The 24,892-nt window shown below is 39.4% G+C and overlaps 1 protein-coding gene across 1 annotated transcript; it reads right to left on the bottom strand.

Moving 5' to 3' along the window:
- Window positions 1-708: 708 nt before the first annotated feature.
- On the bottom strand, window positions 709-20,980 carry CHMP4C (charged multivesicular body protein 4C). The gene is made up of 5 exons (XM_075213723.1): window positions 20,619-20,980; window positions 7,615-7,792; window positions 4,848-4,962; window positions 3,219-3,327; window positions 709-1,251 (listed from the first exon to the last, which is right to left on the bottom strand). The coding sequence occupies exons 1-5, from the start codon at window positions 20,809-20,811 to the stop codon at window positions 1,187-1,189; spliced, it is 660 nt and encodes a 219-aa protein (XP_075069824.1). The 5' UTR covers window positions 20,812-20,980; the 3' UTR covers window positions 709-1,186.
- Between the last annotated feature and the right edge of the window lie 3,912 nt (window positions 20,981-24,892).

The following is a 24,892-nucleotide window of genomic DNA, read 5'->3' as shown; positions in this document are numbered from 1 at the left end:
CTGTTCAAGTGCTGCCTAATATATCCCACCCCTTGACAGGTGCCATGTTAATGAAATAATCAATATTATTAATTTCACTTGTCAGTGGTTTTAATGTTGTGGCTGAACGGTGTATACTGTACTGTAAATGTGTGTGTGTGTAATATTACCATCTACTGGTCACTTATGGTATAGCATCCTGGAAAAGTGGTTTCATTTTATACTGTACTATTATGGTATAGGCATTTGCCTGTTTACCTTTAATCAAGAGCGGAGATGGAAGAAATATTTAGCATGAAGTTTACACGGTGGGTTAGAAAATCTGAATTGGGGCAGACTCACTTGCAAAAGCCTTTGACAATGCAAACTGCAAACGCAGCCATTATCATTCCTTTATTATTCAGCTAACAATGGTAATGCATCCCAACATGTGTTCCCAACATGTGCATCCCAACAGCTACCACACTTGGCATAGTCATGGGTTCTGCCTTGAGGGGCTGAGTGTATCCAACTTTTTCCAGCTGGTTACAGAATGTGATGCTCCAGAACTGCTTTATTTATTTTATTTGCTGAATTTAGTTTTTTTCCAATGTACTCCAGCCACATTAGGTACATGCTATAATCCCTAATACACAGGATTATAATATTTTACATGGTAGCAATAAATCTATTATTCCTTTAGTCTGCATTGGGAAAAATGTAAATAATTATTACTCAACAGTCCCCAGATTTTAAGCAGAATAGTGTTTTATTAAAACCACCAAATAATAAAGCACAAATAACCCTTAAATACAGTTTGCAGTGCATATCACATGTACAATATAGTGGTTTCAAAATCTTAGTCATATACTAACGTTTATACATCCAGAAAATAATTAAAGAAAATACTAAGGTCATCACAGTTCATACCATACAGAAATGACTTGGTACACATGTATGTATTGATGTTTGTATTTATGTATATACATATGCATGAACAATTGACATCCTTTGTAAATGAAACAAAAGACAAAAGCTTCTCCAGCTACAAGTTTGCTAACTTGCAGATCTCCAGCATTCTATATCACTTATAATTCCTATAGCAATCAATTATAATTCAGTTAGAGAGGCACAGGTTCATTATTCCTGAGCTAGAAACAGACACGTGTGTGTAAAGTTTATTACATCCTGTATAAAACTGTACAAATAATAGAAGAAATGTTCCTGGTTAAGTAGCCCAAGCCTCCAGCATGTGCATATCATCATCATCCTCCACCTTTCTCCGGGACGATGCTATAATACAAACAAAATTAGTTTAGAAAAGAAACTGTCATTAAGCTGTATCCATATTCAAGTTTTTTATTATTGTCTTGGAGTTTTGAGATGTCCTATACAACAAACTGCAGTGCATGTAAAAGCGTAAATATCATTTTTCTCATCCATCCAAGGCGTTGGGCATAGAAAATTATTTCTGCTATGTTTTCATGCTCCTACATATGTTTGTAATAATAAATGATACAACCATGTCTAAACAACAGTGTTTGGGGGCTTTTTATTTTAATATTAAAATGTGGCTTGTTCCTTCTGACAACATGCAAATAAGATACAGTCTGTTCTCCTGATTTATAACTTGATCAATTTGACTGATGTCATCTTTTGGCTGGGCTGCAGCAAATGTTGTTATAGAGCATGATAATGAAGATACATTATACTAGAATTCTCAGTCGGCATATTCCAGCATCAGATTGAGTACCCAGGGCCTGATTCATTAAGGATCTTGAGAAACTTCTTATTTCAGTCTCCTAGACAAAACCATGTTACAATGCAAGGGGTGCAAATTAGTATTTTGTTTTGCACATAAGTTAAATACTGACTGTTTTTTCATGTAGCACACAAATACTTGATAGCTTAATTTTTACACTGAAATTTAAGGTTGATATTTGTGTGCTACATGAAAAAACAGCCAGTATTTAACTTATGTGCAAAACAAAATACTAATTTGCACCCCTTGCATTGTAACATGGTTTTGTCCAGGAGATTGAAATAAGAAAACCAGGAGATTGAAATAAGAAGTTTCTCAAGATCCTTAATGATTCAGGCCCCCAGTGATCAGACTCTGCTATACTGCTAGATTAGGGGTATGTAAAACAAGAGGTGTGACAGGGATCAGACCTCTGCCATATTGCTAGTGTGGTATGGTGGAGGGTGATGGTAATATAATAATAATTTATAAAAATAAACAAATTTAACATTGTAATTTTAAGCTTCATTTACATATAATTCTGTAGTTTGCATGAGAAGGAATGATACTTTCTTAGTGGTACATGGGAAAGCATATAAATTACCTAGTCATTAATCTGCAAAATTAACCCATGACCTGATAGTCCTTCGATAATCCTGATTTTTGCCACTAATATTTCTTAAGCAAAATCTTCCACAAATTCATGCTCTTAAAGTACATGGATGAGCAGTTATCGTATGGCTGTAGTACAAAACTGAATGGCTACCTTTCACATGCAAGGCATGGGCTTTGTAGCAGCACGGTGGCTTAGTGGCTAGCACTGGGGTCATGAGTTTGATTCCCGACCATGACCTTATCTGTGTGGAGTTTGCATGTTGCATGTTGCCCCTGTGTTTGTGTGGGTTTCCTCCCACATTTGAAAAACATACTGGTAGGTTAATTGGCTGCTATCAAATTGATCCTAGTCTCTCTCTCTCTCTCTCTGTCTGTCTATATGTGTGTATGTTAGGGAATTTAGACTGTAAGCTCCAATGGGGCAGGGACTGATGTGAGTGAGTTCTCTGTACAGCGCTGTGGAATTAGTAGTGCCAGGACATCTGTTTTGTGAACGGGCAGAAATATATATTCAATAAGAAGCCATATACTCTATATACATGAACATAGTTAGATCCATGCAGGTTATTAATTTGTCTTCTCAGGACTTATGTGGCAGACCTGCACTGTGTCACACAGACTTTTCCATTAAGTACATTGTGGTACCCATCTGCCAGGTCAGCAAGGCAGTGGGAAGACGGCTGGAGAGAAATTGAGTAGGGAAAGGGCTGGAACAGGGAGGGTAAAAGGCGGAAAATATTTGTGGGCTCCCCCACTAGAGAGCCGTACAACCCCAGTAATCTCCTCTCTGATTCATGTAAATATCTTTATACTTTTTCTGGTCACAGAAGAGACAATAGAATAGTGAGTACAGAATGCATAGTTTCTAAGGAGATTCATTTGCCGGTTTGGGAGAGCTCTTTACCTGGTCTGGAAGGCAGTCTGGTGGAAGGAACACTTGGCAATGTGACACTGGCCAGGTGTTTGTTTAGATCCTCTTGTTCCATCTCTTCTAATTCTGCCAGCAACTCATCCTGCAAGGATAACAGAGACTCTCACTTCAATGCTCTGGAGCACAGCACAATAAACAAAGGAAGATGGTTTGTACAACACAGACATAAATAACTAACCTGACGACACAACACATTACAAGTTGCTGACAACTTAAATGTATTCGTAGCAGGGGCTGGGGGGCATTTTATTTCCCTTTAAAATAAGCTGCCGAGTCGAGTCTTGCCCCCCAGGCTAAAATTTGCCAGCCCTCCCCTGATTCATAGTGAGATGTAAAAGATAATTAATTTATTTACTGGGCTTTCTTCTCACCTCTTTCTCTCGTTTGTGAAATTTTCTAGATAACAGTCAGTGACTATGTGTCACCTTACATTACAGAACTACCGGTGTGTAGGATCCCGACTCAATCCTGAACAACTGATCAGTGGTCAAGTTTCCTGAAATGTCAAACTCTCCATTACTAGTTCCAACTAGCCAGGAGGACTACACATTAATCGGTGCTGATGAAAGGTTATTTTACAGAGACTCTGCCCCTCTTTGGTGCTGTTAGTGTATGTGTGGGGGAAGGGTTATAAATTTAAAGCAGTGGCAGAGCAATTCCACATCCCAAAATAAGTTACTGGTGTATGTTTGTAAGTAAAATCACTGCTTCCTCTTGCAGCTCAATTTTATACAGCTAGACAATACTTGTGGTCGTATTTAATATAAATGTTTTTTTATTCACTTGGCCAATAATTAAAAATAAAGTTTTCTTTTTAAGGAATGTTTACCTGCAACTTTCTCAAGCTCAGTTAAAATTGTAACATGTGGCGGATTCTGGCCCAGAATACCGTCACCTGAAGTCCGACTTCAACCCAAATTGAGCAAGTAACATAATTGCTGGTCTATTTATGAATTTGCGAAAAGCCCTGTGGCTAGCAAAAAAACGGACATGGGGAAGTCCATTTAACAATGTTTATGGCTGTACCAGTATTGCCACATTCCTTGTTCTGTAATATAAATCTCAGAATAGAGATAACAGGAAGAAAAAAGAATGTAAAAAAAAATGCTTTATTTGAATAATATTTTTCAACCGTCGAGCATTTTAAAATATTAAAAAAAATATTTTTATTTATGTTTAAACTATTTTATTATTATTATTTTTTTTACTAGTGGAACTGAAAGCCCAAGTCTGGGCTGTGGGTTCGCTTGCCCATACACGAAGCGGATAGCCAGCTCACCCATGTCCATATCCCCTGAAACCGGCCCTGTGAAGTCAGTATCATTAACACATATGTAATATCCAAGTTTAATGTAAACATTTGTTTACTACTGCGATATTATATATGACAACCCCCAAGTAAATCTGGCCAGACATATGCAGATTTTATTGGCCAATTTGATAATTTTTTTGGCTAGATTAGAAGACTGTTACACAGTGTATTTCCCTGTCCTGCCAAATCAAAATGCTGTTCTGTCATGACGGATGGTTATGTAAATTGATTCGTAATAAGCACAGTGCAGAATTCCTCTCAAGTCCCCAAATTGCATCATTATCATTTACCTCATCAAACTCTTCACCGAAACCGACTGGGCGAGAAATGGCGTCAGAAATTTCTGCTGCAACGTCCTGCTGCTCGTGGATATCCTGCATCAATTCATCAATCTTATCTAGATCCCTGCAGGTAACAATACATGTTATATTATAAACAGATTCACTGATATCTAGCACAATAAATTACAAATACAAATATAACAATCTTTTCAGGTTTTTTTAGAGCTAGTTAAAATTAATTATTATTTACCCAATTAAAAGTATACATTTCTTAATTATCCTTCGATATTTCTAAATAACAAGTCCCATGATGCCATGCCTGCCGATATCTGGAAATGATAGTTCAGAAACATCTGGCAACATTTCATCTCATAGTGTTATAATAATACTAAACACTTCATAAACCATCCTACAGACACTACACAGGGCTGGTTATAGGGCCATTGTGAATGAATCTGCCTTTAGTGATATTGTGAACCCTGGAATTATTCTGTTGCCCTCTACAATGATCAATAAGTAAAACATCATCTTTTCTGGTAAAACCACATACGGGACAGTGCTTTTATTTTTCAATTCTAAGAGTAATCTTTTTTTTAATGGCAGAGATAAATCAATATTTTATCCTTTGTGCTATCGACACGCTGCAGACTGATCAAAAGAAACAGTAAAAAAGTTAAGACCTATTTTATTGGATGAATGAGAGGACAGATATCAATAAGTAGCCTTCACAAAATGAATATATCATAATAGCAGAACCAGTCTAATTGTGAATTCTTTCCTTAGCTGTGTAGTCCCTGCAGGGTTACTGGATATCTAGCTCATGAAAGCCATTGTTATATATCTATGAGGTCTGGTGTATAGGTTGTAAGTCAATTAAAAGTCAGGCTAGAAGCAAACCGTGTGACTGTGTCTTGTGAGCTGTCACACTGACACCAGAGTCTGGCTTGTGATATCTCCTATGAATTAATCAGCTACGTATGTAATACACACTGGAGTTGGGTTAGCTTTTTTTTTTAACTGTAGTGAAAACACATCAAACGCGACATGACATGACATGTATTTGTTACTGGAATTTTTACTAGAATCTGCAGCTACAGGGGTAGGCGGTAATTGCATGTAAATACAACAAGATGTGTTCCGCTAACTATAAAGCAAACAGAACTCTACTGCAACGCTAATAATCTGCAGTGGAGGTGGTGACAATAGAAACAATGTCAACATATAGGGGTCTATTTATGACCCCCAGCATTGTAGCCATCAATATGTATCACTGCAAATCGCAGAAGTACATAGAGAAACAACACTGCAAATTAGTATGCCGGGGCTGCCCCCTTCACCGGCAGCCTAACACTGCCAGCGGATGGAAAAAGTGCTATACACATAGCGCATTCCCTGTGAAGGATCCAGCTGCTGGATCCCATTGAAAGAGATCAGTAACAGCATCCTGAGATAGCATTACTTTGCTGCGACAAGCAAATACACTAATGCTGCTGTTCTAGCCAGTTTTGTATACATTGGCATCCATCCTTCTGTCGATTTCTGCCTCTGTTCATGAATATGTCATTTAACAATTTAAGAGTTCACTAGCTAGTGACACAGTCTATATATTCACTAGCAACCAGTTAAAACAGTGAGGCGTGAGGCACATGTTTTTTTTGTGTACCCAATGGCTAGTTGGAACTAGTCCTGGTAAGTGCACTACACTTAGCAATTAATGCAATTCTCAGGTTTAGGTAGTGTTGAAAATACTGAGACATGCGCCACATAGTTCCCATGTCTAAAGCTGGGTACACACTACAGAATTTTCCACCAACTTTTTATGCCGAGCGATTTTACATGCGATCGATGTTCCGATCGCTCGGTCCATGGACTGCATACACACTAGCCTTGTTTAGGACGATAAAGGGAAGAGAGGACGTTCCTTTAGCGACTTTTTACAGCCATGTTGTCGTGAGCAATGACTGTAATTTCGTACTCACTGTTGTGGATCGGTCAGAAACTTATACACACTACACAATGGAAACGAGATTGGAACGAAAATATTTAACGGTACGACCAACCAAATGAGGCGACAATCGTCCACTTGGGCAGACTTTCGACCATCGTGTCACAACACATACTGACCCGACTTTTGAACGAGCGGCTGTATGTCGGCTGATTGAGCCGATTATTGGACGAAAACCGTGTAGTGTGTACCTAGCTTAAGTGATGTCACTAGATTCTACTGGCAATGATAGGCTCATAGGGAAAACTTACGTTAAATCAAATGCTGAAAGGAATAAAGTAATTCTTTAAAGCCTAACAAAGGTTCTCGAAATCCAAGGCTCCAAGAAGTAATGTAAAATAAAAAGAACTCTTCTACACGCTTTGTGACAAGTTTTTGCTGTGCTGCAGAGCTGTTGTCTATTAACACTTGTTAAACTATAATAGAGTCTTATGGGAGCATACTTCTAACGCTGTACAAAGTGAGGACAAGGTTTTTTCTACATTTTTAGCTAACATTGTTTTTCAGTATAAACGAATTGATTATTTATAGTACTCCAAATAGTATATAATATGTATAACAAAGAAATATAATTCTGAGCTACAATAGAGCCTAGAATGTATTGAATAATACTGAAACTGTGTATACGTAATTGTTTGTGCCACGGAGGTTCCGGAGCTGTGGACATTATTTCAAACTCGCATCGTAAGTCTAAGTTTTATTTTACTTTGTCACTGATTTATAACAAGTCTACCTCTCACGCACATTACATAAAATACAAGACATGCTTACATGTTTTGGTGGACTGTTTTCATTGCTTTTGCAGCATAACCCATGTTTTTCAACACCTCTGTGTTGGTGTGGGAGTTCTCAAGTGCTTCTCTCTGGAATTCAATAGTGGAGAGGGTCCCATCAATCTGCGTTAACTGCTTCTCCAATCTCTTCTTTCTCTTCAATGCTTGTAATGCAGCTAATGAAGACAGACATTTAGCTGTTAAAGGGGACTTGTAGACATCAAATAGTTGTTGTTAATATAGATGTATGATTCACCTCTACTTTCTATCAGACAGTTATGAATTAAATCCCATTGGGACTAGTTGCTATCCCTCATCACAGTGAAGGAATACAGCATGTGTATTTCAAATGTGTCTGGATGTACAAGGCTGATGTGATGACTACTGTCATAATCTGCCCCATTGTCTTGTTTGCTGATGCTCCAATGCGATGACAGAGAGACTGTACACACAGGATTCCACAAAAAGTGCAGAACTGAACCTTCAACGAAAAAAATAATACATAACCTAAGTAAATATACAAACTTCTCAAATACAGTTAAGAGTTACTGAATCTTACACTGTAATAATAAAGCAAAAATTAGAAGATGCTGTTCCAGAATAAAGTACTCCAAACCGTTTCTAACAATGTTATTGATAAATGTGATGTTTACAGGCCTTGTGAATTGTGGAACATTATTAGTTATATAACTGGCCTGCATTAGATAATAGGGTTGGTAAATTATTGAAATCCAATGCACATATGATATATCAACATAAGGAAAACAGAATAAAGTGACAAAACTTATTTCAAAACATGTTTAAATCAGTGTTAACCGACAGCAGCTTGTATAACGGATCTTTATCTGTGTGCGTGTGTGTGTTTGCTCCATGTCCTCTTGGGAGCTCCTGTGCTGATCTGCAGGGCCGTAATGATGGAGGTATGGGCGATGCAGCCACCCAGGGTGCAAGGCCAAGGGGGCGCAACACCTGTCCACTATATGCAGTCCCCCAGATAGACATTAAGCCACGTGTCATACACCGCAGGGCTGCAAATGCTCAGTGGCAGGGAGCTGGGACAATGAGGAAGGCATGCGGCTCAATGCTACCTGCTGTCTGCATCGCTGAAGTGAAAACATGATGTCAGGACGCTGTACAGAGGAGCAAGCACGGAAGCAAGAAGAAACAGGAAGGAGACAGACAGAACAAGACAATGATAGAGCGGTGACAGCAAGAAGAAGACAGAGCAAGATGATGGCAGAGCAAGAAGAAGACAGAGCAAATAGAAGCAGGAAGGGTATCTGGGTGGAAGGAGGCCTGTTTATAAAACAAGAAGAGCTATTGATTTAATGTTGGACTGGTTGGGGTTAGGATGGCCTATCGTTTATTTATTGCTCAACTTTCCAGGAGGTGAATAGTAACTATCTCTTTTCTAAACAGGGACCCAATGTTCCAGGATCCAGTCAAGCAGCAACTGAGCTTAAGACACCAGCAGGAGCACCAAGTAGCCAAAGCTCCAAGAACAGGTAGGAGAGTGCAGTGTTGGAAAAGGTCATTGCACTTGGAAAGGGCTAGGCATGTATCCTATGGTGGTGTTTTCTTACAGATGTACGGAGGACTGGGGGTAGCCAGTACAATGGGCCTCATTTAGAGTTCTGAACAAGTCTAGTCAAAGGGTGGAAACTTGCATGTTACAATGAAAAGGGTGCAAGTGAAATTTCTTTTGACGTGCCAGGAAAATACTGCCTGTTCTGCCTGTAGCACAAGAATACTGGGCAGCTATTATTTTAACACAGTGATTTATTTATTTGTAATCAATAATTTGTATTCCTAGATATGCAAATATCAACATGTGCAGCATGTACAATTGTAAACAGAATGAAGAGTCCAGATAATGACTTAACAATTCTCAATAAACATGTATTCAAGGGGGTATATTTACTAATAGAACCAAGTTAAAAGGCTTGAAAATGGTTCAACTAGTTTGTATAAATCATGTTTTAATTGCATTTATATTTAAATCCGAAATTGAGTGTCTCAGTCACTGAGCCACATTACTATTGTTATTATCCTTCAGCTATAAAGCACCAACATATTATGCAGCAATCATGATATGCACAAAATACGTACAATGGCATGAAACAAAAGGTAAAAATGTCCCTGCCCAAAGAAGCTTACAATCCAAGAGCTGTGGCATATACTTACATAAGGGTAGAATAACAATTGTATCGGTCATGGGAAAGTGCCTGTGGCTGCTGTAAGGAAGAAGCAGTATCAGCCATTAATAAAGCAGTCACTGGCAATTTAGTGCAGCTTATGGTGGTATGGTACAGTTGGAACATCGAGAAACAATGGAATGTGTCACTCCTCCACTTGAGATTTGTTGGTGGCACCAAAGATCGGTGGCTCATTGGTGATACGCTCCTCAGAGGACACAGAGAAGGGGGTACACCACTAGACCTGCACATTTTGGGGTTCTGGCGATTCAACTCTGGGTAATTGTTGGGCTTTCCAATGCGGTAACTTAAGCACAGACGGTATGATAAATCACCGGCTCATCAACTGCTCATAGTTACGGACCCACACTTTCCTTGACTGTGATGATTCATAAATAAAGCATAGCCAGGGTTGAATGCTCTACCAAATAACTAACTACAGCTGGTACTTTCTAGGTGGCAGATAAGCTGTCCTGAGAAATTAGGTATAGTGAGAACTGAGAATGGTACAGTTAGTTAGTCAGGACCACCTGTCAACATATACTCAGGCTTATCGGGAAAGGCAACGATAGAGTGAAGGCCATAGCAGTAACATTTGTATTCAATATGTTCAGCAATTGAGCAAAGGTTGTAGTCCAACACTCATCAACTCTACTTTGAAATTTATCACTGTTATCACAACTTTTTTAATGTTTTACATTTGTGAGAAGAAGATTATGTTAGAGGTAGGGCACAGAGCTGATCTAAAGTGTAGCCATCACTATCTGCCATCCGTATTCCAAGAAGTGACTGTCTAGTCTCTACCTCCCACACGAGGAGGTAACGGGCTTCACTGTGGAAAAACCAGCCTTGCCCCACTGGGTAGAGCCTGAGAGCTAGTGACAGTGGGGATGATACACAGGTATATTTATCATTTACCATTTTCCTGAAAGAAAACCTAATAAAATTCAGGTACTCCTGTTTCCTCCCATAATCCCAAAACATACTGGTAGGTTATTTGGATGCTGACAAAAGTGAACTTTGTGTGTTCGTGTGGTAGATAAATTATACTGTATGTTCCAATGGCGCACTGTGTAATATGGTTGTACTATATCAACTACCTCAAGGAAGAATGGTAGTAACTTAATATTTCTGCACTGGAGTTGAACAGGAGTTGAACAGAACACTTCTTTCAGAAGCTGAATGATGGACACCAATTCTGATGACCAAACTCTATAACAGGCTGACTTTTTGTTGGTCAGAGCTGAAATAGGAGCATTGACGGAGGTGTAATATATATATATATATATATATATATATATATATATATATATATATATATATATACATAAATAACATAAATAAATTGTCATTCATTGTCAATAGTAATTTGCAAATCCCAGTAAACAATGCATAGTTTTCAGACCTCTGTGTTGGATGGATAGTTCAATACTGCTGTTTGTTTCTCAGGGTCTATTTGAAGACTGGACACAAATATAACACATTTCAAGGCTCAATTTCTGGTGCATTCCCCTTCATACAATATACTTGCATAGGATTTTTTGGGGAAGATAATAGTGGTCTCTAGAAGTTTGGAGCCAAGTAATTATATGTTATTTTTTCTGAATACATTCCCTGAAGCGGACATCAATTTTATTATGAAGATAAATGAGCTTGTGAGGGCATGCTGGAGCACCACAGTCTGCCAATTTATATTTGATCTTATGTAAAAGGCATTGCCAAAGAGTGGTTACCAGGGCTTTGCTGTTTCACCCAAGTTTCTAGGCCAAAGTGTGAAAAAGGGTAGCACAACATTTCCAGGCAGTAGCTTCAACTATATAGCACAGTGATTATTTAAATCTCTATAGGTCATTGGATATCCTTTGTAACAAGGAGACATGGAATATGTAGGATGTAGAATGCATGTATAGGTGCAGGCATGGCAACTGCAGGAACAAATTTAACATTGAAACTGATGCTTGTAGCAAGTAATGTCTGAAGTGAGTCTATGTGAGTAGACAGACCTTGCACAAACTGGATGATGCGGTATTGCTTGACTTCCTGCTTCTCTATTTTATCAGATAGGTCATAAATATCTAAGGTAGGCAACAGAACATCAGCGGGGTCCACTGTCACAAATGCTAACAGTGGACCCACATTGCTGCCAGCGGGTGATACTGGCTCACCTAGAGCTCTGGTTCCAATGAGTGTTTAGATCTTGTGAGGGACCCCCACAAGGTGGCAATGGACACTCACAGATTGTGGCCCCCAAGTTTAATAGGCAGCAGATAAAACCAGACAGCACTTGTACAATTAGGACCATACAAATAGATGAGAAAAGCCATGTGGTCCGGCAAGCAGCACAAACTTAGTCAAGATTCAAGCCTCAGGTCAGTGTCACTAAAGACTATGATGACAATTCAGTAACAGGTGGTCAGAGCAGCAGGCTAACAACCGTACCATGTAGCACCCAGACTATTTGTTTCACAGACATAGAAATTAGAGATGCTCAGGCTCGGTTTTCTGAAAACTGAACCCCACCAAGCATGTCCTCGGATCTGAATCGAGGCAAAATGTCATTGGCAAAACGTTGTCGGATCTCGCGGGTTTTGGATTCCATAAGTACTTCCCTCCCCAGGAGATCCAGTGCCATTACTCACACAGAAACAGAAGTAGCAGTGTTCTTGTTACTCTCCAGTCTCCAGTGACATTGCTCAGTGCCATTGCTCACACAGAAACAGGAGTAGCAGTGTTATTGTTACTCTCCAGTCTCCAGTGACATTGCTCAGTGCCATTGCTCACACAGAAACAGGAGTAGCAGTGTTATTGTTACTCTCCAGTCTCCAGTGACATTGTTCAGTGCCATTGCTCACACAGAAACAGGAGGGGGTAGCAGAGTTATTGTCACTTGACAAATATTGACTGGAAATTAATGTTATTGAGGTTAAAAATAATGTAGGAACAAAAAAAAGAGCCAAATAATGTGATTTTAGCATTTTTTTAGCAATTTAAAAAAAAAAAAAAAAGGGATCCAAAACCAAAACACGTGAGGGTGGTTTTACAAAAACACAAAGTTAATACAGATCCAAAACCAAAACCAAAACACAGGGGTCAGTGAGCATCTCTAATAGAAATGTGCATTGAGCCATCTTTTAAATCCAGCATCTAGTGATATCAACAGGTAAGACCCAAATGTGCAGACTTTTATAAAATCAAAGAAGGAAAGAACGTGGGGCCAAGAGATGTCCGCAAGTGGGCGAAGCCATTCAGGTGACACTGCAGCAAGCAGCAGATTACAATGGGAAATTACATTTTTTATACTACTGACACTCACCCAAACACAGCAAGCATAACGAATGACTGGATCCTGCATTGCCACCCATGTGTGTGACCAAATTGTAAAGTGATTTTGTCAGTCAGATTGAATGACAGAAACAGACCCTGTATGATCAGATTAACACGAGAACTGAATTATTGATTGCATAAGAGAGTATAAGACAATCTTACTTGTTTAAAATATTGTTTCTGTGTAAATGATCAATCAAGTTAAACATTAATATCTAGCACAGGTGAATAAAGGTTAGGATTTTAATGTAAGAAAGGTCCCCCGCTGGAGCGGACTAGTGCCTCCAAGAAACAATTCCCAGGCTGCATTGTACCTAAGAAAATGTATTGCAAGAACCTTTTACATGAAGGGGACTAAATAAAAAAATGATGTGTCCCCTGCCCAAAGCCCCTACTTGTCCCTCAGAAGCAGAGGGGAGGGTTGGGACAGAGCGATAAGCCAATCTGAAACAAAGAGGAACAACGGTGGCTGTGAAGTGTCTGGAAATGTGGCTGCATTCGCTCAAAACAGTGTGCCTCAAGCCTACAAAGTAGCTGGCAAGACCAGCCCAGAAGATCCCCAGGGACAGGGGTCAGCACCCGAGGAAACCCAGCAGTGCCATGGCTGATCTGATTCCTGGGCTGATCTGGCTGAACTGGGTATTGCCAGAACAGACGGAAGAAGGCTAGGCAATAGAGCGTGTGTGGTATGATATGAGGTAGGTAATCCAGCAGGTATGCCACATCCCTATCCAGTTGCGCAAGTACCCCATTCCCGGTGCATGGTCACAGATGGTCCCCATTGTAGCAAGGATATCAAGTACACGTGAGTGGTCAGTGAAGTAATGGGAGCACAATAGAGGGATCTGGGTATGTTGGAGGGGAGACAGTTTGCAGAGTGAGCCTGGACTGCTTGTGGAATTGGGCCATGGACCACAGTAGGGGAACCTGGTGAACTATCTTACTCTACCAGAGAGAGGCTATATCACTTTCTCAAGCAGGAAGTGAAGAAAAGATTTGGAGAGACAAGTATGTGGTAATATTTGTCTTACTCCCATTGGAATTATTCAATCTAGACCAAGAGGAAAGGGATATGAGTAGAAGAGAGGAGGATAATTAGAGGCAATATAAATGATTTGCAGGAATTATGGGAATTGTCCCAATCCTTTGAGATTCTGGCTATTGTCATTTTGGAATAGAAGCTGTAAAACTGCTTGGCTTATAGGGCCTCTGAAAGTCAGGGCTGGTTGCTATATTATTAACAGCTCATTAAGAAAAGGGTCCCACCCAGGATAGAGCTGTGATAACCGAACCATTAGTCTATGGGTGAGGTTGGATTTCATGCAAAGGGTTAACAGCCTTTTCCAGGGCCTGTTGGCGCTTCAGTAATGAGTTTGGGCATTGGATGGACCAATGAGGAGAACATGCTGGAAGTTTACTGGCAGACGATGAAAGTGGGGCCTCTCAGATTCAGACATGAATGTTCAAGGTGTGGATGAAGCCTTCCGCTCCCTAAGTCTATCTAAAGGGTAAGAAAGGGGAGACAGGGGGAACCTACAGGGAACAGGCTTGATACCAGTTGCTTCTGGATATGTTACATTTTGCAACAAGAATTATCCCTATGCGATGGATCTTTAAACACAGCTTAGATAAGAAGTTAGGGTTGCGGCTCACAGAGTAAATGAGGAACTTAGGAAGGATTTAAGAATATGAGATGAATTTCTGTGCAGTTTTAAGGAAGGTCAATGTGGAAAGCACAGGATGTGAATAATGGGGAACTACACTTGTTTACAGATGCAGCAGGGGCAGTGGGGTTCGGGACATACTTTCAAGGTAAATGGTGTAATGGTAAAAGCAGAACTGACAAATAATATGGTAGTAATAGTGTTGGTGGTGGAGCTATGATGAAAACTCTTCCAAGACCAGAGAGTATGTGTTCATGAGTTTGGTTATACTATAAGTACTGTGGCTTAGTGGTCAGCACTTCTGCCTCACAGCACAGGGGTCATGAGTTCGATTCCTGACCATGGCCTTATCTGTGTGGAGTTTGTATGTTCTCCCCGTGTTTGCCTGGGTCTCCTCCAGGTGCTCCAGTTTCCTCCCACATACTCCTCCCAAACATACTAGTAGGTTAATTAGCTTCTATTAAATTTTCCTTTGTCTCTCTCGATCTGTGTGTGTGTGTGTTAGGGAATTTAGACTGTAAGCTCCAATGGGGCAGGGACTGATGTGAGTGAGTTCTCTGTACAGCGCTGTGGAGTTAGTGGTGCTGTATAAATAAATAGTTGATGATGATGATTCATCCACCCTTGTTATTAACCTGTTAGAACAAACAGTGTTTAATGGGAAGCACATCCCAGTGGTTGAGAATGAGGTAGCTGATGCTTTACCTTAGTTCCAGATGGACAAATTCCAAATACTGGTAACAGAGAAAGAGAATATGGCTGCAAGTTCCCAGAGTTGCTCTTGCAGATGGCTTGTGGTGGTACAGTCACTGGCAAGTGTCATAATATACAGTATTGAATGAGTGGTGATTAGCCCCTCTAGCTACTCCCTGATTAGATATCTTATCATATATTCCAACAGTCATACAATATATCAACTCTATTTTGTCAGGAAACTGCTCCTAAACCCCTTTATCTGTCACAAACCGCCCTCTGCGCACTTGTGACTTGGAAGCTTACTGTAAGGGAACACACGGGATTCCAACTCAAATCTCACACTCACCTCTCTCTAAGGCTACAGATTTCGCTGGTCCCTTCTTAACACACTCTTCACACCTCTCAGCAACTGCCACCAGCTACGTATAAGACCCGTAGCAAACCTATGACTTAATCACCCAATTGTGCACACTCTGTGCTCTGGTAGCTAAACCCTTCACACACTGGTTTTTAAAGAGTTAATCCAGCCAAGCAATCTGTCTCTAAACAGGCAATGAATTTGTTTAGAGCAATAAGGACAGAACTATTAATTTTTAGATTTAAAATACAAAAAGTGCAAAGCTTACAGAGAATAAAAAAACAGTTAGATAAAGATTTGACATACAAGTAAAAACTTGCAAACAGTTATAAAAACAAATGGGATGAAAGTACAGAGCATCACTTACATATAATAATCTGTATGTCTGGGGCATGCAGAAAAGATGGACAGTCCGTCAATTAGATTGTACCCCAAGAAGCTGACAGTTTGTCCATTCAAAACACAGGTTTTTAAGCAAAATTAAATGGGATGGTCTTCACAGGGGCTGTGTTTAATGCTAACAGGGGGTTGTGGCCCGTGCCACTTTTTCAATCACCATTTGCATGTTGCCTGATTTACTAATCAATTCTACTATGTAATATAACTTTTTGTAGAGCGTTACATCGATCCAATTTTATCATTACTAAATCCCCTATGACTCTGTCCATCTTTTGATATCAAACACGCCTAAATACAGTGTATTTGCAGCTTACACTCGTTTCCTTGATTTCTCTGTGGGCAGAATTCTTAATTCAACATATTAGCCGCCCTTCATCATGCTATTGAGGAATATGTGGTTGATCACTACTTTATTTGATTTTAAGGGGCATATTTTAAAACTGAATTCTTTTTGTCTATATTACATATAGCCTATGTCAGCACATGGCCTTTTTGCGCCAGACCACATGCTGAGCGGTACCTAAAGGTCTATTCAGGTGTCACAACCAGGCTATATGTCACCCTGGGAGCTCTTTCAAGCTGCCCCCAGGTGACACTTCTACCTTCTCACACTGGGATGTGTAAAGTCATCAAATACATTTACATCAGACTCTCTGACTTCACATTTTACACTTTAACTAAACTTATCAATGGATTCATTTGATATAACATATTTACACTGCAGTTATGATTTATCCCTTATAAATAACTGCAAGCTCTCTATGTTCACGACAAGTGGCAAAGCTGATTGGCACAGTTTGGCGATGATTCTAATGTATAGGAACTATTGCTCTGGTTTTTAGGAGACATGATATGCAGGAAACTGTGGTTGTCTCTGTGATCTAGTGCACGGCTGGTTTCTGCCTAAGTGTCAGGGAATAATGGACCTGACAAGCATTTATATTGGAACAGGCCATTACAGGGTAAAGAAAAGACAAGGTGGGAAGTGGTGCATGGAGACCAATGTCATTTGGGATACATAAGATCAATGGGGGCAGTATTGGGATATATGCTCCTCTGAGTTTAAAGTTAAGCTTTTCCCTTGGGCCTTTCTCTCTGGCCTTTTTCTGAGCATTAATAATAGGGAAGCTAATGTGCAGGTCAAATTCTAGTATGAGAGAAAATGGTTTACGCCATGGTATATAAGGCATGAAACTCTGGCAAACATCAAGGAACGGCGTTCAGAAAAAGTTACTTCTTCTAAAAAGAGGTAACTGCAAACCTCAAAAAAAAGAAAATCAGATAAACACTATAGAAGTGCTAACACTGTTTTTAATACTGTGCTATAATAAATATATCAAGCTCTGGTATGTAAGGTTGAGATAGTGGTTGATATATTTTCTATAGGACAGTATTAGGAGCGTTGTCTGCAAAAACAAAACAGTGTCTTGCAACGGAGGGATGCGCAGCAGTCAGGGGAAGCATTGCATTTGTGTTGAAGAATGTCCAAGATGGATCTTTTGTGGAAAGTCTGCAAGATGGTCCTTAATGCAGTACCAGCCTGTCGGATGTGCCCCTCCGCATGCTGGAACCTGTACATTGTGTGAGAGAGGGTCCACTGACAACATGAGGGTGGGAGTTTATTGTCTCGTTTTCAGTTTATATCCATTATGTTATTACCATTTATTTATATAGCGCCACTAATTCTGCAGTGCTGTACAGAGAACTCACTCACATCAGTCCCTGCCCCATTGGGGCTTACAGTCTAAATTTCCTAACACACACACAGACTAGGGTCAATTTGATAGCAGCCAATTAACCTACTAGTATGTTTTTGGAGTGTGGGAGGAAACCGGAGCACCCGGAGGAAATCCACGCAAACAAAGAGAGAACATACAAACTCCACACAGATAAGGCCATGGTCGGGAATTGAACTCATGACTCCAGTGCTGTGATGCAGATGCGCTAACCACTTAGCCACCGTGCTACTCCTTAGCCACCGTACTGCACCTGATGCACCCAGTTTAGACATTGTATATCTTATCTGGATGCATCAGGGGCAGTGTATGGGTCAGTTTCAGGTTGGCCTACAACAGATGCTGCCCGATGGGGTTTCAGTGATGAAATGATTACAGTTAGATGCATTTGCACATCAGAAAAAGACACACTAATAAAGCGTACTTGTGTGTTTATACTGAGAAAGACGACTTTCAAGATGCTTAGACACGGTAGTGTTAATACCAGACGTGTGCTGAGCATTCAAGTGTGTGTCCTTACGGCCGATGATGGCGTAGAGATATGGCTTGGCTAAATACTAAACTTGCTTTACTCTATTTGTATACAATATAATAATGTAATGGAGCGTCCTATACACAAGAAAAAAAACAAACTGTAAAATCAAACTGTAATCTTCTTTCCCGCAGTTGTCAAAACAGAAATGTCAATTAAGTCATTTGATTAGATGGCCGTGACTTGATATACTATAGCCGCTGCACTAGTAATATTATTATAGCCATACGCGTATTGAGAATCACGTTGTTTCACATCCTATGTTAGGCCTCAATTTGTGTGTTTGTTTGCATGTTTTTAAAGTAAGTGACAGGGGGATGAGGATGGAGTATAAAGTATGAGTACGCATAGGTGACTAAACTGCTTTATCAGTTTATGTAATCATTACATAATGTAGCCAGTTTGCATCCATGTATTGGTGTCTGTTCTTGGGGGTCTATTTATGCAACTAAAAAGTGTGTTCAATCCCCAAAAACGTCAACCGCAAATTTCTTATTTACTATCGCTGCATCGCAACAGATATCATAGACATTTGCTGCTTTGCATTCCTCTTCGTTTTACTGAGCAGTCCCCATAACAGTGTATGGGCACTGCTCAGTAATGCTATTTACTAAAGTTTGATAAAAAAAAAATATCGTTTTTTTTAAGCTGAAGTTGGCGTACATTAACATAATTGAAAAATTTCACTGAAGACAGCTCTGCTCCGAAGAGCGCATGTGTGGAGGGATCATGTGATCCCTCCCTGTCACATGCTAATTTGACTTTCTTTGTTTTACAATAAGCTGCTTTGTCTGCATGCGTGCGTTTTGCGGTCGGGGCATGCGCACAACGATTGCGAAGAAGCCGAAGAACATCACTGAACGACCGCAAGAGATAAAAAAAGTGCTAGGTAGGTGATACACTTCACAGGAACAGCTGTTTTTCGGAACGGCTGTTCCGGTGTTGGTTTTTTAATAAATATGAGAACTAGTTCAATCCTTATCAATGCGATAAGGAGTGAAAACTATTTTTCATTTTATGCGGTTGTTGGTAAATGTGCCCCTATATGAGTTACAGCTATGTCATTGTGTGAGTGAAAAAAATATGCTATACGTAAAGTCAAGAAAATTACTTAGACCAGCGTGGAAAACCCTTGAAAATATGCTTTATAGATGGAAAGGACAAAGGGTCTCAAGAATTGGAAATAAAGGGTTCAAAACATTGTTTGGCTGTGGCACAGAGTGCTAGTAGAATGTCATATTTTTACTGACCACTATATATTGTTTTTACTGCAGGATGAAAAATGTACTGATGGATGGTCACCCTGCCTCATATGCTTCACGAAATACATAATACCAATGTGTCAGATGATAGGGATAGCCTCTGCTCATCAGTACTAATTCCTTTCAGGAGCTTTGGGTATCCAGAAAACTAGACAAAACAGCCCTTCTCTTTCTCCAAGATACTATTTCACGTCAGCATTCTCTTCACTAATAAAATAACTTAATTATTCATTAGAAGACACAAACGGAACAACTTGAGAGTACTAACATTGAATGTCAACATTTCTCCCAGCAGAGATTATGAAGGAGAGCAAACTGGAACATAATGACTGTAATCACAAGGCCATAAAAGAAAGAAAACAAGTTACGCCTTTCCTGCTGAGTCCTAAGAATAGACCGGAATCCTAAGATGTCTGTTTTCTGTTCAAAAATCTCCCCTACATTTTCTTAACCCTGTGGTTTCTTTATGAACATTTCTGTTGTCCAAAGTATTATCAGAGAGGCATCCGATGTTAGCATAATAAAACAATCAAACAATGAAAATAAACTAAAAGTAAAATAAAAGAGTAAAAGTGAAAAGTAATGTTAATAGAATAATTCAAATATATGCTGTTTGATGTCTGTGTAGAAATGTCTGTTGTTGTATATAAGTTATATTGAGTATTGTGTAAGCAGATATAGACATTGTTAGTTTGGAACACATTATAAAAATCTGAATAATAAAGTTAACAATTTGTTGACCAGACTTGAAAAGTGGAATAGAATTTATGTAAACAAAACATGGTTTTAGTAGCAAAATGATAACAAACACAACTACTAACGTCCCCTCCACTCACCTCTCTTGTTCTTGGTTCCGTGTTTCCTTGCAGTTGCCAGTTCCTGCTCAATCTTCTTTTCCAAATACTCCTGCTTTTTAGTTAACATTTCCTCTGTTTCCCGGAGTTTAAACAGAGCCTCTTGGGCACTGGGGCCCCCTTTCTTACTTTTGGAAGAACCAGAAGGCTTGAAAAGTTTTGTGATCTTACTCATGTTTATGTCTGATTTACTGACTAGCACCAGTTAAAGGAGATACATCCAATACTAAAAGATATCCTTCAGACACAATAATGGATACAGGGAGAATTGTCCTCCAAGCTGATCTGGTGTCAGGCACCTGTCATTTCCTGTCGTGTAGAACTTGAAAGGCAACTTCAAAGATCAACCTGGTAGAAGAGGTGGGGCAAGCAAGAATATGATCAAGTGACTAGTTACGTAACTGAATACCTGTCATATAATCACCACCTTACTCACAGCAGACTGACTGAAATGTGTTTCCTTTACACAATGCAGCTATACCAGAGAGTGACATACTGTTTGTGTTACATTAAAGAGTAATTAAACCCACTATTTAACATTAAACAGTATATAACAAAAGCTGTGTATTTCTGAGCTGAACAATATACCTGAAAAACAGACGTGTTTATACTAAATATATGTATATTGTGTTCTTATTACAGCAGGTTGTCGTGTTTAAGGTGTGTCTCTATGAAACAGCAGAATATGAGAGACAGGCTTGCACTGCAGAAATTTAGAGTGTGGTCTGGAGGACTCATAGAGAAGAGCAATGACAGTAATGTCACAGCAGCTTAACTGACTTAAATTTCACCTTTTTTTCTTTGTATCAGATCCAGTTTTGACAGTGTTGTAAACATATAGGATAGCTACAGCCGTCTGTAATTGTTTCAGCTGTCTAATTACGTTTTAATGGTGTAGCAGAAAATTTTAGGGTAACACTGAAAAATATATTTTACTTTAACGATTTAGATATTAATTTTTCAATTTTGGAATTAAGTGATCCTGGCATTTTTTATAACTTGCTGTAAGTAGCACAGAAGGTGGGAGATGAAACGAAGATAGTACCACAAAATTATACAGACACAAACTACATCTCTGGCATCGCTAGCTACTAATGACATTCACAATTTACATGAAAACTGAACATGTTAGAGATAAGGCACACATTCAGCATAACACACAAATAACCAGATCTGTATTTTAAAGAGCAATATTGGCATTCATATATATATATATATATATATATATATATATATATATATATATATCTATCTCAAACACTATATATATATATATATATATATATATATATATATATATATATATACACACTTGGTGGTCACTTCATTAGGTACACCTATACACCTGCTTATTAATGCAAATATCATGACAGCAACTCAATGTATTATTTGCTCAGACTACTGCAATTACTATAGGCAATCTCTGCTTGTCTCTCAGCTAGCAAAGTAGGATGTTTCACATACCACACAAAGGCTTGGACTACAAGAGAGAAATAAGTTGTCACATAGGACGGATGGATAGCTGCTTTTAGACCCAGTTTATCCTTATCTAGGGAGTCTTACCTAGTGCTGCCAATAATCATGATTTTACTAACACTAGTAAAGGCATGTAAATGGTATGGAGATGGAACCTATTGGTTCCAGTGACCCCATACCCACTTGTACTTGCGGTTGGGAGAGGTGGCGCGGTAGCATGATTTTGACAATGTCTGCTCTATTAACTTGCATTCACTGTAAGAAACACAAGGGGTCAATGAAGCACAATAGCAGCAGCTTACTGGTTACTACTGCATGTCAAAGTCGTATGACATGGAGCACAGACGTTGTAGGCTCATTGGAACCAATAGGTTCCATTAACATACCCATTTACATGTTTAAAAATGCAAAAAAAAAGATAGATATATAAATATTTTATTAGAATTTATTTTCAACAAACAAAGCATAACCGGTAAATATCCGCTTTGGGCCTGATGCAGAGTTGGTCGCAAATTGAGCGTAATTTACGATCAAATATGCTGCAAATAAAAATTGCTTATATACACACATTGGCAGAGCCATGTTCATCGTAAGACCCATGCACGTCTGCACCAACATAGTATGCGCCCGGGTTATGCCAGACAAGTCACAGATACTTACAGTCCATTTGTGCCCATGTTTTTGTTCATTTGTTTTATGTGCAACAAATGCATTTGCTATTAGGCATCAATATAACTTTAAAACCTCTCTATTCCAGCAGAAACAATTCCCAGTCTCATGTACAAAAAAAAAACGTTTTACTTAGAAGCACACAAAAGTATATTATACAACAATCAGCCTCACATTAAAAACCACCTGCCTAATATTGTGTAGGTCCCCCGGGTGCTGCCACAACAACTCTGACCCGTCGAGGCATGGACTCCACAAGACCTCTGAATGTGTCCTGTGGAATCTGGCACCAAGAGGTTAGCAGATTCTTTAAGTCCTGTAAGTTGCGAAGTGGGGCCTCCAAGGCTCGGACTTGTTTTTCCAGCACATCCTACAGATGCTCAATCGGATTGAGATCTGGGGAATTTAGAGACCAAGTCAACACCTCAAACTCTTTGTTATGTTCCTCAAACCATTCCTGAACAATTTTTGCAGTGTGGCAAATCACAGATATATTACTGCATGCACTCATTTAGAAAACTACAGTTCCCCAGAGTGCCTCTGGGAAATTCAATGCAAATTGCATTGGCTATTTTGGGGTGGACAAAGGCTCACTAGAAACCCTGACTGCACTAGAAGCATGCATAGATGTTTAGATACTGCAACAAGTTGCAAAAGCCTGCCTGTAATTGAAAGCTTCAAAATATTCTTTGGGGGGAAAGGGGAGGAGCCAAAAATGGACTGTTGGAACCTAGTGGGTTGTGGCTGCTGGCAGTGAGTTATGCTGTGTGACTGTTGGCTGTGCTGATGAAGGATCTTCCCTCAAACACCCACTGAATGCTATTGCTAAACTGTTGTCTTGAGGGATGATTGCAGCCAAAGTATGTAAAAGCCAGCCCAGAAATAAGCATCTTTGGAGTACAGGAAAATACCCAACTTGCCCATGCCCATGAGGTGTCAGCATATCGCATATGAAGACAGATAAGTGTATGGTTTATTTTCCTTTTCTATGTTCAAATTATTTCAGTGAAATAAGTGAGACATCAAACTGTATTACTAAAACCTCTGACCGGGACTCTAATATTGCTATTGAGAGGTTATGCTGCTGTCTGAAGGGAGAGATTATTCCAGCCAAATCTGCTGTATATAAAGTTGTCTGCAAGCTGACGTAGTGTGCAAGGGACATAGAGAGAAATAATGTCACAACAGTTTGTCTATATTGCATCAGAAATTTGATTCTATTGTGAAACTGCCTAATATTGTTGTTGAGGAGACAATAGCAAGTTGTTTAACTCTACAGTTGCTGGAAGAGATTGATTACTGATTTAATCTTGTAAATCAGGTAAATAAGCTTAATGTGTCCAGCTGAAAATTTGCTTTAACCTGCAGATTTCAATTTACCCCAGTGGGTTCTTTCTATTGTAAAGTGTCCCTAACCTACAGTCGTTTCTGCTAAAGCATCTAACCTGAACAAGCTGGATTCATCCTTGTTGCATCTCTACTGATTTTGTATGATAAGTGTTGTATAATTGTACTAAAAGTCTATTGTGGTTGATTTGTCTAGATAATCTGCTGTAGCAGCATTTAATGTAATGAACTAATTAACTCGTTAGCAACCGGTTTTCTCTCATCATCTAGTGAAACACATTTCACTGACGGTGACCTATGTGTTGTTGAGATTTATGTTTGCATATTGCTGATATTGTGGAAACAAGTTTCTTAAACTGTTATTTATTATGTGACATGATAAAAAAAACATTGCATATCGATGGCAACGTGGTATAACTTCTCTACACTACAGCTACTTATCTGCCGCTATGGTAAAACCTTACGTCACAAGCAAAGTGAATAAACCTACAAGTTTATGCAGTTTTAGCCCTGTGTTCCTTGTTTTATTCCAAAACTACTGGGGGAACCTTTGCCTCCCTGCTATACCACAGGGCCTGTAGAATCCTTCATTAGAAAACTTCTGGGGTAGCACAGTGGCGTAGTGGTTAGCACATCTGCCTCACAGCACTGGGGTCATGAGTTCGATTCCCGACCATGGCCTTATCTGTGTGGAGTTTGTATGTTCTCCCTGTGTTTGCGTGGGTTTCCTCCGGGTGCTCCGGTTTCCTCCCACACTCCAAAAA

The sequence above is a fragment of the Mixophyes fleayi genome, chromosome 5 (assembly GCF_038048845.1).
Source record: "Mixophyes fleayi isolate aMixFle1 chromosome 5, aMixFle1.hap1, whole genome shotgun sequence".
In the NCBI taxonomy this organism is placed as follows: Eukaryota; Metazoa; Chordata; class Amphibia; order Anura; family Limnodynastidae; genus Mixophyes; species Mixophyes fleayi.
Note: the sequence above shows the minus strand (reverse complement) of the source record. Positions and strands in the feature narration are given on the sequence as shown.